Here is a 15,510-nt window from a genome sequence, read left to right as displayed (position 1 = left end):
TTTTTGAAGACCCGATTGCTAGGCAATACCTCATTTATTAAAAGCCATACTGTTCATCATGGGATGGGTTTGCTCCAGTTCACAAACTTGTGTCTGGAAACTATACCTGGGAATATAGAAACTTGCCATCCTTGCTGTAGAAATAACCAGGATAATTTTTTCTCTAATAAAAACAAGAGTCTGATTAGATTATCCTGCAAAACAAACTGGTTTTGCTTTTGTGTTTTAATATTTTTCTTGAAATTTGTAAAGAAAAATGTTGGGCTTTATGTGGTCCCATGGTGAGGGGGAGAGGGAGATTGAAACATCTAAAATAAAAAGAGAGAAATTTAATGAGCTAAAAACATCAGAACTATTTTTCTTGGTCCATTAGGGAAAAAAAGCCAAAATAGGGTAATTTTACCTTAAAAGGACAACTAAAATGTTTCAGAGGTTGGCAAGCTTTCAAGTTGTTCAGAGACTGTCTTCAGGCTGGATGTTAAACAATAAAGGGGGGGGAAGAAGAGGTGGAAATGTCCCAGTCTGCAATTTTGTAAGTCTTTCAAATGGAAGCCATAGAGGAGGCTTATGCAGACTGAATTTGATTACAGTGCATCCAAGTGGAACTGCCATCTGAGGGCAATCGCCATATCCTATACTATCCTCAGAGTGGCTATTTACTGGCATAGGATTGGAGTGTCCATTTTTGCTAGGTACAACACAAATTTGATGTGCACTAAGAACCACTTGAACAAAGAAATAAAAATGACTATTCCTTTTTATGCATTCCCCCCAAAATTTAGAAGTTACTCAAATCTGAGTAAAAATACTGGTGTTAATGCAAAGCTGAAACCTACCATCTTTCTCCAAGCCCGACCTCCTTTAGGGGAAGGAATAACATCTAAGAATACCACTGCATTTCTCTTTGTGCGGATTTGGCACTGAAATGGTGTAGTTAAAAGAATGTTTAGGTGCAGTTACTGAATTACCATCACCATCTGATGATGGTGATAATACATGTTGGGGGGGGGGAGTAGGAGCAAAAAGGCAGGATCCAGTGAATTTGAAAGGCAAGGTGCAGTGAACCCCCCCCCCACACCTTCCATGTTTTGCTTTTACCAAAACGTGGTGTGTGTGTGTGTATCTGCAAAAGCACTAACCATTGGTAGTGGTCAGTGGCGTCACTACATGGGTGTGGCTGCTGCAAATTGCAACAGGTGTGACCTTGGCAGGGTGTGACACCACACCACCGAAGCCTCTGTGCAACAATCTTTGGCTCTTTTCAGTCCCAGTTGCCTTGCACTCACACCAACAAACACTTGCCACGTGCTGGTGAGAACACAAAGTAACTGGGCCTAGAAAGGGCCAGAGATAGCCAAACAGAGGTGGTCCAGGGGCAGGCTTCTGCATTTAAAAGAATGCAAAATCTTGTAAGGTCATTGGCGACATGATTACATCACCTCAGAACTTCCGGAACGCCAAGCTTCACATGGTAAAGCCACTGCAGGGGCACCTCAGTTAGTGGTAATCATAAATTACTTGCTTCAAACACTATTTTCAACTCTGGTTATGAGGGATAATTCAGGTAACTCACAGTTGTACTAGAGAAAAAAAATTAAACGTTTTTATTCATCTTTTCCAACGTCTTATGTATTGTGATCTACTGCCAAGTGGGGTATATACTGTTGACTGGTATGTACTGTTGATCTATCTTGTGATCTAGGCAGAACTATCCTGACCTCAAAGACAATCTGACAGAGTTGAGAAAATATCTGATTGAAAGTTCTGATGATACAGCACCTTTGCAGGTGTGGGAGTTACAAGGTATTCAGCATGCATATTAGTACAATTCTGTGAAAGCATACATAGAAGTTCTGTAAGTGCCAATAATAGTGAAATCTGTGTAACAGCTGCAGTTCTTATATGTTCAAGATGTTTTTGCTTCCTTCTCTATCAGGCAAATGCTGGATGTGCACAGAACTTCCCTTATCTCATAAAAAACAAAATGGGAAGCCTTTGTTCCTGTAGACTCTGGATTGACTTTTGTGATTGAACAGCTGATGACAGGCTGAGGTTTCGGGCCCATGTACATACATGCTTACCCTCCCTCCATCATTGTCCTTTTCCCATCTATCATTGTCTAGCACATGTAAGCGCCACCCCCACCCCCTATTGACTGCTTCCCAGGTAATCCCTGTCCTTCCCACATGCTTTACCAGATAGAGTTGGTGGAGTTGGTGAGGGAGGGCAGTGGCTCTCCTACCCTTTCCACCTTGTAACTGCATTGACTAGTGCCGGGGTCTCAAAACTTTTCAGTATGAGGGCCATGTTTTATATTTGTATATTATCACATTGTATATTTTACACATTTTCCTGGGCTGTAAAAATCAGTTTTATAAATGAATGCATGAAATTTGAATGAATGAATAAATTTTACTTGGACTTTTTTGGTAATCAGCATGATATGATTCAGAATAAAAGAGAAATGTAACAATTATAAAGAAACAATGCTGTTTTTAAACTGAGAAATGATATAAAATGAGTAAAAATGTCAAACATTAGGAAATGCTCTGTCAAAAAAAAAAAGTTGCTGCTGGCCAGATAAAATCTTGTGGCGAGCTGGATGTGGCCCCTGATGACAGCTGATGACAGGTTTGGAAGCCCCTGAACTAACAGATAAGGGGGTGAGGTGAAGAAATGCTGGCATGAGCTCTTCCTTCCCCCGTCCAGAGGCCAATACGAATTACTCACAGGGGTCCTAAAAAGAGCACCTGGAAGAACGAAATTGGCACTGTGTAACTTCTAATAGCCTAGACCAGGGGTGTCAAACTCGTTTCATACCAAGGTCCAAATAGCATTCATGATGCCTGCTAAGGGCCAGAAGTAATGTCATTAGGAAGGAAGTGATGTCATTAAACAGGTCATAACCAAAAATAAACACTTTTTCTCACTTAGGAACTCATTAGTTGCAAATGACAGAAGAGAAAATATGCAAATCCTGATCATATTTCAAGATATTGGAGAGCCCCATTTTCCTGTGGGCTGCCCTTTCAGCAGTAACACCTCAGCACTGCTCAGCACCTGAGAGCCTGAGGGCCAGATAAAAAGATTCTGTGGGCCACATCCAGCCCCCGGGGCCTTATGTTTGACACCCCTGTCCCAGACATTGAATTAGAAAACCTAGAGTTGCAGAGTGACTAAATTTTTTTTAATTCTAAGTGTGACTTTTCTATTGGCTTCTTTCTTTTCTATTGGCTTCTAGGCTGTTGTGAGTCACATGATGGCCAATGATAGGGCCAGTTGTTTCAGTGGGACCCAGAAGTCTCCCCCGTAGTGGGGTCCCCACTGAGTCATGCACCTGTGTCCTAATGTCATGATGTTCTGTGTGTCCCTTCACCTCATTGGCTACTGCTAATGGAGGAAACTGGCCATGCATCTCCAGTTTTTAGCAGCAGTCATGCATTTATCATAATGCCTACTTTGAGTCTAAAGTAACCTATGATTGGGTCCTTGTAGTTTTTCTTAAGCTGTTAGAAATAAGTCTAGCCACCAAGATTGATACGTGGTTGGACTACAATCATCTTGTCCTGACCCTATTGGGTAGGATAAAACAGCAAGACACAGTATATTGTTCTGTGAATGCTGTGATTTTTTTAAATCAAACAATTTTAGATTGTATTGGTAAACTGCAGCATCAGATGAAAAAATCCACTTAAAGCATTTCAGAGAGGAGGAAGGAAGAAAAGATGTGAAATCTTTCTATACTGACGACCTGCAGGATGCTGTTGTGTGGTTGAAATCACTATAGTACAATTTATCTTTACCGTTTCTATTAATGTGGCACAGGAGTAGGCCATGAAGTGTTATCATTGTAAAATAAAAGGCATGATACTACTTAAAAAGCTATTCTGTCACATCCAAAATATGTTGAGGATGAAGGAAATTGACCGTGAAGCTTGCAGAAGATTAGACTTTTTTTCCATAATACGGTGAAGGTTGCATGATATGCCTTTCTCTCTTTCAACATTATTGGTAACAGTTTCTTATATGGTTTACATTCTGTATGAGATACTTTTTTGTCTAAGGCAGGAGTCTCCAAACTTTTTGGCCAGAGGGCCGCATCAAATATCTGGTGTGGAGTGGCGGGCCAGAAAAAAATTAAATATAAAATTTAAATAAATAAATTAGAGATGGAACTTAAATGAGTGATTAAATGAATGAATGGGCTCATTCATTCAACCTCTCTGGACACCCTCAGAGACACAGAACACCTCAGAACACCCTCCTTTTCAGAACACCCTCCAGACACAATTGGAGCACAGTTCTGATCACATTCAGTTGAGTGAGCCTGAGGCTTTCAGGGGACAAGAGGTTGGCCACGGGCCGGAAAGAGGCTTACTGCGGGCCGCATCTGGCCCCCAGGCCGGGGTTTGGAGACCCTTGGTCTAAGGAAAGGGAAGGGAAAGAAAACAAGGACACGGGTTTGTTAAAGGAACCCAAACACCTGGACTCAAGTTAGTCAGAACAAGTTGGCTGCAACTAACTTAAGATCCATTGCTTTTGAAATTATATAGCATTGGGGTGAAAAGACGGAATCAGGAATTCCTTGGTTTAAATCCCTTCGATGAGCTCCCTAGCTGATCTTAGTCAAGCCACACCCTCTCATGCGTCCCCCCCACCGTATCCATAGGGGGTGCTTCCCTGCTGATACCATGGATACTCAAAACTGTAGATAGTAGCGAACCCTACTCAAATTCCCCTGTCATGCTCATGAAGGGCCGGCCTTGCGGCACTTCGGTCAGTTGGTTCAAAGCAAGCCCAATGTTTGGAGGGGTCCTCCACCACTGCCACCAGCTTGCTCCACAGCTGACCATGGAATCATGTATGCCAAGGTGGAACACTGCTGTGTGGCCCTCCTGCCTGCTCCGGGTCCCAACAGCTCAAAATGGGCCTCCCAGAAGCTCTTAGTGGTGATGTCATCACATCACTGCCGCTTATTTCTAGGTGCTGCGCTTTGCACATGACACCATCAGCCCTGGGCTTCACATATTTGCTTGTTGCCATGGCTGCTTGGTGAGTGGGGAGGCCCCACAAAAATGTTTTACATTTTTGGGCCCCACCTCTCCTGACTCACTTCGCTCATGACTCACCTCCCTTCATTTCTGGATACTTTGGAAAAAGAAACTTTTTCTTCCTTTTGCTTTGGAACACTTGGAAAAGGAAGTAAGAACCAAGACTCTTAGCTGTTAGAAGAATGCTAGAGGAGGCATTGGTGAGAATGCTGACAGGAAGTGGACAGCAGAGGAAACGGACAACAAGACTCCTCTTCCTGTTTGCATTCTTGCTGTTGCTACAGTTTAGTTACTGACATTGACCAAGAAACTAAATTGGGTTTACTGTGAAAAAGAATTTTGAATCCTGCTCTTGCGTTCTTCAATGATCTTTAATTTTCTTTCAGATCTTAGTCTCCAAGCAGCTTCTCAGATCCTTTCTGTTCCTGTTTATAATGCATTAAAAGTAATGAAAGACATTGCACAGAACTTTCCAGTAAAAGCCAGGTATGATGACATTATTTACATCTGGTATTTGGGTTGTCTTTATTTTGTTTGATCTTCAGTTCTTAAATTTTTCCCCATACTTCCTGTAAGGATGTCAGGATGGTATACAAACAACCTTGAGTTAAACTGGAGAAAGAGTGACCCAAAATCAATCAATGAAGTTCAAAGATTTAAACCTGGTGAGTCTCACCAGTCCAGTCCTAGTTTATCCACTGTACCAGTGGTTCTCAAACTTTTAAGCACTGGGACCCACTTTTTAGAATAATAGTCTGTTGGGACCCACCAGAAATGATTAACCTAGAAGTGATGTCATGGCTGTAAGTGACATCATCAATTTAGACTTCAAACAGCCACCATCAGCCAAAGGTCCCATTATACAGCACATTGGTGCTGTTATTTGTCGAAGCTTGGAATTCAAACTTTCCAGCTCGGAAGGCAAAACAGAACACAGACTTGGATCCTTCTCCAACCACACAGCCCTCCCCCCATTCCAGAGTCCCATCTTCCTACCTATTCAGAGCAAAGAATGCCTGTCTCCCGTCAGGAACCCACCCTGTCCAGCAGCTCGGTTCCCTGTATTTTCAGCTCTGTATTTTCAATGGTGGCTAAGCTAGATGTTAGGCGACCCACCTGAAATTGGCTCATGACCCATCTACTGGGTCCAGACCCACAGTTTACGAAAAGCTGTGCTATCTTATGCTAGAGCAGCCTTGCAAAGAAATCTACAAAGGTGAGTAACCTGAGTGCCCATGTGTGCCTACCTGAGTTATGTATGGCCTTAACAAAGAACAGAACTGAAAAATAACTTTTGAAAATCTCAATAGATATGAGGACCCAGCATGTAAATCCTAACATTAAATTGTGATCTAAATGTTGTCATATTTGAGAACATACCCTTGAACATTTAGGTTACAGTAGTGGGGAGATTTTTGACATTTTTCTTCTTTATACGAAGAGATTTCTCATAACAGTGTACTGCCTCAACAGTGTTCATACGACTGGTCTTGAGTTGAGATTTCCTTTACTACCAGATGTAATCATTATTACAACTGAACTTTTCTATAGCATTATTCACATTACAAAGTGCTTTATAGTTCTTATCTCATTTACCCTTACAACAACCCTCTGATCAACCTTCACTGCAAAAGCCAAATGACTTTTTCAACTGTTCTGTCAAATAATAAGCTATTGCTACAATCTGCCATGCCTGGAATCCCAAATGGCTCTCTGTGCTTGTTTGACATTACAAGGCACAGCTTGCTATAGCTTTTGAAGTATGGTGGCAATACTAGCCAAGAATAAGGTAACAATGAAAGTGTGTCATGGATGCTTAACAATAGATGTGACTACTGCTGTCTCACATCTTGCAAAAATGTGAATAATGTTCTTTGTAGATAGTTGAATATAGCTATCATAAATATAGAGTGGGTGTGTGGGTGTGGTTTTTTTTTTTTACTGATTTTATTATTACACTTGATAAAAGGGACATTTATATAAAATAGCTCCATCCAAAAAAGTCCTTAATACTCATTATAACAGAATATTTTGCAAACCTTGTCACAGAAACAAATGAAGACAAGGGGTGTGGATGTATGTAGCTATTATGTTATTATTTTTAGAAGTCCTTGATTTTCCTTAAGTTGAGATTAGGAGTGACCCTTTAGTTTGTAGACTTTCTCACTTGCTTCTTACCATGAGGTGAGAGGTTATTTTCATAGGGTCAGAATTGTTTCCATGTGCCAATAATGATGAGCTCTACCATTTGCTCATTTACTTCTCACAGTGAGAGGTGCAGAAGAGGAAGTAGTTGAGGCCAAGGTTGTATCACTTCCAGACTGCAGATTGTGAGTTTAGAGATTGTGACTCTATCCTTCTCCTCGACATGCTTGTTTTTATTGTGGAGCAATTTCTCTTGCATAGAGGAACATTCAGTTACATGAGTTTCCATCTACTGTCCGAAGTAGTACAAACCAGACACAGATTTACTGCCTGGGGGAGGACTAGGCCAGAACATACTTTGCTTTAAAGAAAAATGCCATTCTACATAGCTGAAACACAGCTGCTGCTCTATTGCTGCTGCTTTTCCTAAGATCTGATCCGCAGTTTACAGAAGTGTCAGGTCCCTGAGTTTAAACTACAGGTCAAACACATCTTCTGCAATATTGGGAAGACATTGCTTGCCTGGCAGCACATGAACCAGGATCCCAAAACCCATGAAGATAGATGTTTCATGAACCCAAAGGAACTCTAGTTTTGTTTTCTCTCCCCCCCCACCCCACCTGTATTGGTATTGACATTGAGGGGAGTTTCAAAAACAATTTGAAATATATCAGTGAAGGTCATCTGTAGACAAAGTCAATTGTTCCATTAGGTTACTGCAAGCTTCTTGCCAGAGCCTCTTTAGATCTTGGCTTTTGTAAGCATGGCTCCTGGAGCTGCTATGGAACATGTTTATGATTTGTCCTTGAGTATGTGCATATACTTCTGATATTACAGAAAAAAGTCAGTTTATAGTGTGAATGTAGGAACTAATCATTTCTATATCCTGGGTAGTAGCCTTGACAGTCCAAATACTTACACTCTTCTTTGGATAAACATGAGTCCTATAAAAGGTTGCACTTTACTTTCCATATCAAACATGCATATCAACACTTCAGTCAGATAGCAAGGAAAATCTTCCCACTGTAGAAGTATCTTAAGTCAGATAAACCTTGTTGTAATTGTTTAAAAAATTGCTTTATTTTTCACGTACAGTATAATTCAATCTTGTGAAAATGAGATAACCAAATAACCTAGTAATAAAGTCCCCCACTTTACTGACTATTAAACTGGTTTAATCAAAGCCAAGTTGTGTCCAATTGTTATGACATGTATTTCTTTTCTTCATTGTGATATTTGTATCCTGCTTTTAAACTCAAGTGGCTAACTGTAAAACCAGAAGAATAAAATAAATTGAAACAAAACATATAATGGCATAGAAAAGGCAGCAGAAAACAGTAAAATTGAGACATCTAGTCCCATATGAAATATCAGAACAAATACAGCAGAGGGACGAAGTGAAAGAAACTGCTTTAAAAGTACAGCATGAAAAGATCTGACTTTTTCCGCTGCTTGTGTTTGAATTTTCATTGTATAATTTTCATATTCATTGTTACTGCTTTAATTATTTTATGTAAACTACTTGTGAGGTTTGCTTGAAAAGCTATATATAGTCGGCCTGCATTTTAAGGGCGACTGACTCAGAAGAATTTAAGTAACAATGTTCGCCCCCTCCTTTCGAAAAAGATAGACAAAAGCAGTAATTTAAATAGTGTAGGCAACTCTGCCTACTATTCTACTTGCTCGATTTATGCCCCAGAGTGAGCCTGAAATGGAAAAATGAAACTGTTGTTTACTCTGGCCTTATATGTGTCTCTCGTACTGCTCTTTTACTCCTAAAAGAGATGTATTTGTTGACTTTAAGGCAGTGTTTTCCATTCTGTGGGTCGGGACCCATCAATGGGTTGCAAGTTAATTTTTGGTAGATTGCGAAAGTTTAGAAACACTAAATCTTTACAAGCACCCTTGCCCAATTTGAGAAAATCATTAGCTGGAATGCTAACCTGTGGTATGAAGTAATCTTCATACCCCCAAATCAAAATGTCACTTTTTATGATTTTCTCTAGTAATTTGTGTGCCTTTTCTGAACCCAGTTTCAGCCTTTTGTCTGCCCTGGAAGTCGCTAAGTGTACATCTTGCTCTTCAGTTCAACCTTCCCTGGTTGAACAGTTCAACCTTCAGTTCTGGGTTCCCTGGACTGTACAGGTTTGGGGGGGACAGTCCTTGAATTCTATTTCTAGGGACAGTATAATAAATGTCTATGCACACATACTATATGTGTGTAATGTCTCTAGCAAACTTGGGAGCACAGGACCCCAATTATTATTAATTAATAATTTATTAATATTAATACATAAAATATTTCCTTCTAGTTCTCGTTCTCATTCTCGTTCTCTCTCTCTGGTCTAGTGGGTTGCAATAGATAGTCATTTTAAAATTGAGTCCCAGTTCTAGGACGATTGGGAAGCACTGCTTTAAGGGCATTTCAACCATAAGCCATTTTGGCTTTATACTCTTAGAACGTAACGCTTGTGTAAGATGTGGACCAACTACATTTATAAAAACCAAATATAGCAGATAAGTACAAAGCTAAAATCAGGAAGCTTCTGCAAGGGAAACCAATCAGGTACCCCTAAACTTTTCCCCTCAAAAAACCGGGCTTCAATCCAATGAGGAAAATATTCCAGGGATGAGTCCAGTACAGTAACTTGTGAATGATGGTTGGTCAATATTCTACATTCTATAAAGGCTTCATAATCTGGTATAGTCTGATCATTTATGAAGACGTTTGGTTGGCTAACACACTTTTTTTTCTCCTATCTCTCTCTGTATTGTAGAGAAAACCGAAGTTGGCCTTCTCTTGTGTAGGTCAAAGATTTACAGTTTTCTAGTACCCTGCTCTGGATTGTCATACACATAATTTCATTCAAAACACCCTGAGTATTTATTCACTTAAATCAGTGGTTTCCAAACTCTCCAGGAGTTCAAGAGCCACTGTAAGTCTTTCCGGTTTTTTATCTCGAAACCGGAAGTAGGTGGCAATCTTTATTTTTAGATTTTATGAGGCTTGGGGGGCTACAGAGTGTCCTACAGAGTCCTACACTCCTACAGAGTGTCCACAGGGCTCATTGTACCCTCCTGAGGCCAACATGGGCTGAGGTAAGTGTAAAAATGCCCCTGAAAGCCCTGGCAATGGCACAATGTCCTGATCATGTCACTGCATTCCCCCCCTCCCTACCCCTTAAAGGGACACAGACAGCTTCTCTGGTTGGGGTGTCATGACACATCAGTTTGAGAACCTGTCTTAAACAAAAAATAAGGTGGGGAGAATTCATCCACACACAGTTTTTTTGTTATGTCTGAATGTGAATTTTATTTTCTCAGGTCCCTGAGTAAAGTGCTGGTAAACCTACAAATGAGAAAAGAAATAAAGGAAAATCAAAAGGTTGGTTTCAGTTTTGTTTTTTTTTTAATTGTACTGTTCTGGGAGATGCATATATAATGAGGTTTAAAAAAAAACACTTGGAAAATTTCAAAATACTCATATTTCCTCCCCCAAATAGACATGCTAATCAGTTCAGTCTTTACTGCTCATTATACTCTTCTTCTCAAAGAACGCACAGCATGGCTTGATTTGCCGAACTACTGAACAACTACAGTTCCAGCTAAGTGAATGCTGAAGGGAGTGCAGGCTATTAATGTTCAAATGATGCCTTCAGGGGCTGAGCTTTAAGTCTGGAAAAAGCAGCTTCAAGTGACCTCTGAAGTCGAACATAAATCAGTTAAAACACTCAAGTGCCTGCATACATGGTAATTTATACATTTCTGTGTTGGAAACATATGAAGGTTAAGCTTTGGGCTCTTGCCCCTATGCATAAATGGTTGGATATCTGGGCTCTTTTGTGTATGCCATTGGTACTCAAACTTTTCTGGCCAGTGGCTCCCTTGACCCCCATGGCTGATGGCCATGACTCCCCATCATGTTCCTGAGGGCTGGAAGTGACATCATTAAACAGGAAGTGGCCAGAAATATTAACTATATTAAATATAATATTATAATATATTTATTATAATATAATTTTAAATATATATTAACTATATTAATATTAATTATATTAATCATATCATTAATTAAATGCAGATCTTAAAAATATATTACACAGCAATATACATGCTTTATAAATGATCAGCTGCTGATCACTGTTGGAGACAGGATGCTGGAGTAGGTAGATTTTGTCTGGTCCAGGAGGACTCATTTTTTTAAACTTTGTAAGCATACCAATAGAATTGTTTTATCAAATGAACTTTGTGAACAACCAGTCTGACCAACATTACACACACACACACCCCTGTGGACCCCAATCCAACTAGTCATTTCTCCCATTCTCCTTGGATAGGATTCAACCCTTTATTAATTTAATGAAATTAAATTTTTCCAGCAGCTGGTGGGGAAAACAAAAATAGACCATGAAAATATATCAGAGCTGATAAGGATTTGGTTTGGAAGCTGATTTGGCTCCTATACTAGGAGATGCACAGCTGAAGCCTGTGCATGTCTACTCAGAAGTAAGTCCCATTAGAGTCAATGGGGCTTACTCCCAGGAAAGTGTGGATAGGATTGGTCTGGCAATCACTTCATCAATGAACAATAAGTACCGGTATTCCCTTCAAATAGCAAGATTCATCACTTTAAAAATACAGCCTTTCCTCTTCAGTCAAACAACAAGCTTAATAAATCACTTTAACAACAGTACCCTTTTTCTGCTCCTGGCCAAGTAAAGTGTGTAGTTGTCTCTCCCCTCCCCCTTTGCCAACTGCATGGAAACAACTTTAAGGGGAGGGGGAAGAAAGCAGGAAGTTTGGAGATGGAAAGGTGGAAGTGGGAGTGATTGAAAAGAGAGATTTCACTTTGATGAGAAGCGATCCCAGGCTGGGAACTAGGAACCAACCAGACAAGGATCAGCGAGGATTAAGGACCTCAAGGCGAGCATGCTCGGAAGAGGGCGGGGTGGAAGCAACCACTCTCGAAGCTGAGCAACTCCTGTTTCTTCTGCTTTTAAAAAAAAGGGCAGAAGACGGGCTCGTATTCTGCCCAGGGGTGTGACTGTATCGCTGTGCCTCCCCTTTGAGTTCCTGGTGCTGCCCTAAAGAGCCGCACCTCACAGTTTGAATAACAGTGGTGTATGCTTAAACTGTGTTTTGAAGTACTATCCTGTAGATTGTATTACCCCAGCCTCTTGTATTGATTCAATATGACTGACCTACTACCTGTCCCCAGTTTAAAGGGACATTAGTCAGAGTTCCTTCATATAGTACTCCTTTTCTTATATGGTCTGTATACTCAAAGTGTGGGGAGGGAACAATGCTTGGGTCACCTTTCGATATGTCCTTCGATATGTAGAGCATATCAGGGCCAGCCTTAGAAGCTGCAGGGACCCCTCTAGTAATTTTATTAGCTCAACTTGAATGGAGCCAGACCAAGGGCGAAAAACAGCTTTTAATTCTAGACTCCTGTACTTCTAGTGGTATAGTGCTGCCTAGCCTGCAGCACTCCCCAACTCTCGCCCAACGCTGCCATGTCTGCAGCAGCCAGTTCCGTAGTGAGAGGATGGAGCTGGAAGCTGCAAGGGTAGGGAAAGAGCGAAGTGCGCATGCTGCTGCCTGCATGGCACCAGCGTTGGGCCAATCGGAAGCAGCAGTGGGGGGGGAGCTGTGACTCAATTTCAGGCCAGTTGGAAGTAGCGGTGGGCATAAGGGCAGTGCAGGACCCAATTGGGCAAAAATGCCCAAATTGCCTAAAAGCCAGTCCTGAAACAGATGTTTGCCTTGCTACTTACAGGGATAGAAAGTTGCTTGTTGAAATTTTTGTGTGCAATTACTCAAACAAATTCTTGATTACTAGAAATGTGTGAGAATTAATGTATAATTGAACACTTGTACGCCTCTTAAATGTTAAGGATATTTATTTTTAGCCAGGAAACTAAAATCTTGTACACTCGTAGTCAAAGACTTCCTGAAAAGTCTGAAAGAAATATTTTTATGCCTGGTATTCAAATCCATGACTATGACACATCAGTGGTGTCAGGTTGCTGGGGGCCTGGGAGCAAACTGGCTCGCTCCCACTATGCCTTCTGCATGCCCCCCCCCCCCGATGGTGCATTGAGTGCTCCACTGTCTCCAGTTTAGCACCTGTAGTGAGAGCTCAGAGGTTGGCCCACCAGGTGGACTCTCTTTTGTGCCTTGACCTGTGCCTGAATGGCTGACTCCAACTACATTTGTTGGACTGCTGGCTTGTATTCTTGAGTATCAATAACTGAGGAATGAAAAGTTGGCATGTAGAAGCATTTGATTTGGGGAAAGGGGCCAACGTATGCTGACAGTAAAAAATATTAGTATAAAAAAGGACAATTAACCATCAAACTTAGGAAAGCGGGTTCATTGGCAACTGGGAGTGTTATTATGTGATTGCATAATGCAAATTGTATTTAACAGTATGTGTGTAAAGGTCCACCCTTCTCATTTACTTTTTCACCGTCTGCAGATTTGACTCAATGTGCCACCATGGATGAGAAGGGCCCTTTAAATTAAAAAAAACTGCATCTCTTTACACAGCTTAAAAAACTCCTTTCTTACTATTGTCGCGTGGCAGAGCAGCAATCACAAAGTCTCTAGGGCTTAAAACAGCTCCTTTTGAGTTCACACCGAGGCAAGAGCCTTCTCCTTGGATTAGATAGAGGTTGAACTAGATGACCTATTAGGCCTCTTCCAACTCTATGATTCTGTGATTCCTGTTACTCTGGAGCTGAAAGAATGCACAATGAAAGTGATCAGTCAAGGTCCTTGACTCAGTGTGAGCTCAAATGGAGCTGTTTTAAGCTCTGGAGACTTCCTGATTACTGCTCTGCCACACTACAATGGTAAGAAAGAGTTTTTTTAAACTGTGCAAAAAGACATGGTTTTAAATTTTTTGACTGATTTTATTTAACGCAGTTTTTGGCATTGGTGGGGGTTCCATTCTTAAAACCCCCGTGAATGCTGAGGCACCACCTATATTATGTAATGTTGCTTGAACCTCACTGACATATCAATATTGGTCAGGAATTCCTACATTGGTTACAAAAGTGACATTTGGTAAGCATGCACCCCAACATGACCCCTGTTAGAGAAGTCTGAAAGCCAACTGGCCTCGAAACCACTGTGTTGTAAGTGCTTGTTCATTGCACCCCACCTTTCCATGGCCAGTCCAAGATATTTGGTCCCAAAGTCTGAACATGCAAATTGCCAATCCCACCTAAGTAACATGGAGTACAATCAACTGGGAAATTTTTCTTCAAGATCCTCATTGCGGTGGACAGGAGCTTTGCAAGGGCACTCCCATTCTTTGGGTTAAATCTCCAAGGACTATAAGCAGAAGGAAAATAGCTACTGGCACTGTTCTGCAGGCATACAAGGACTTGTACTAGAACACATGCAGCACTTTAAGTTTTCGTGCTTCTGCAAGGAGTTGGGGAAGGTCTTGTGTGCAAGTGGAAGAGCACCTTTGGACTTAGTTATGCTTTTCTCCCACCGGAAATGGATTGCGATCACATATTTTAGCAGTACTGAGGCTTGGGGAGCCCAGCAGAGGGGGCTGTGGGCTCCCTGCACCTTGAGAGTTGTGGCACTGCCATGAGTAAGTATGAAAACAGCGTCTTCGTCCTCAGCAGCACCTCAGTTGTGGGGATTGTGTTGCCACCATCGCCCCTCCCCCACAAACACTTACAGCAGCCCAAACTCTCCCTGAAAGTTTGGGAAATGCTGCTCTATATACCACAGAAATTCCTTTGTTGAAAGCAGGGGTGTCAAACTAATTTCATTCAATGGACTGAATAGCATTTGCTGTGCCTACCGAGGACCAGATGTGACATCATTAAGCCTGAAGTGATGTAATTAAGCAAATGATGGTCAGACACGGTGCTTAGTTCTCGCTTAAGAGCTCAGCTGCAAATGACAGAACAGAAAATATGCAAATCTTGATCATATTTTCAAGATATGGGAGAGCCCAATGATCACATGTTCCCACCCTTTCAGCTGCGCAACTTCTGCTGAGATGCTACATTGCAGCTCAGCAGCTGAGAGGTGCTCTGCCAGATGACGCCTCAGCAGAAGTGGCATTGCTGCAAGGGCGGCCTGTTTGATAATTGAGCTTTCCCAGTACCTCAGCAGCATCTCCATCTCACATCCCTCTTGGTCTGCCCCTTCCCCTATAGCTGTGGTTTTCAAACTCTCAGGGAGTTTGAGGACTGCAGTAAGTCCTTGCAGGGGAGGGGAGGCAGGCAGCGGGAGCAGGGGGAAGGCAGCAACGTGATTCTTAGGATTGCGTTGCTAAGGGCGG

At 41.5% G+C, this 15,510-nt stretch overlaps 1 protein-coding gene across 1 annotated transcript in view; it reads left to right on the top strand.

The window, feature by feature from the left end:
* Positions 1–15,510, top strand: part of UGGT2 (UDP-glucose glycoprotein glucosyltransferase 2) — an 89,993-nt gene that overhangs the window by 12,553 nt on the left and 61,930 nt on the right. The window contains exons 6-8 of the mRNA XM_066622030.1: positions 1,703–1,803; positions 5,438–5,537; positions 10,521–10,581. Of these exons, the coding sequence (XP_066478127.1) occupies positions 1,703–1,803; positions 5,438–5,537; positions 10,521–10,581 (262 nt within the window). The remainder of the gene's footprint in view (positions 1–1,702; positions 1,804–5,437; positions 5,538–10,520; positions 10,582–15,510) is intronic.

Source organism: Tiliqua scincoides, chromosome 3 (genome assembly GCF_035046505.1).
Source record: "Tiliqua scincoides isolate rTilSci1 chromosome 3, rTilSci1.hap2, whole genome shotgun sequence".
Taxonomy (NCBI): domain Eukaryota; kingdom Metazoa; phylum Chordata; class Lepidosauria; order Squamata; family Scincidae; genus Tiliqua; species Tiliqua scincoides.
Note: the sequence above shows the minus strand (reverse complement) of the source record. Positions and strands in the feature narration are given on the sequence as shown.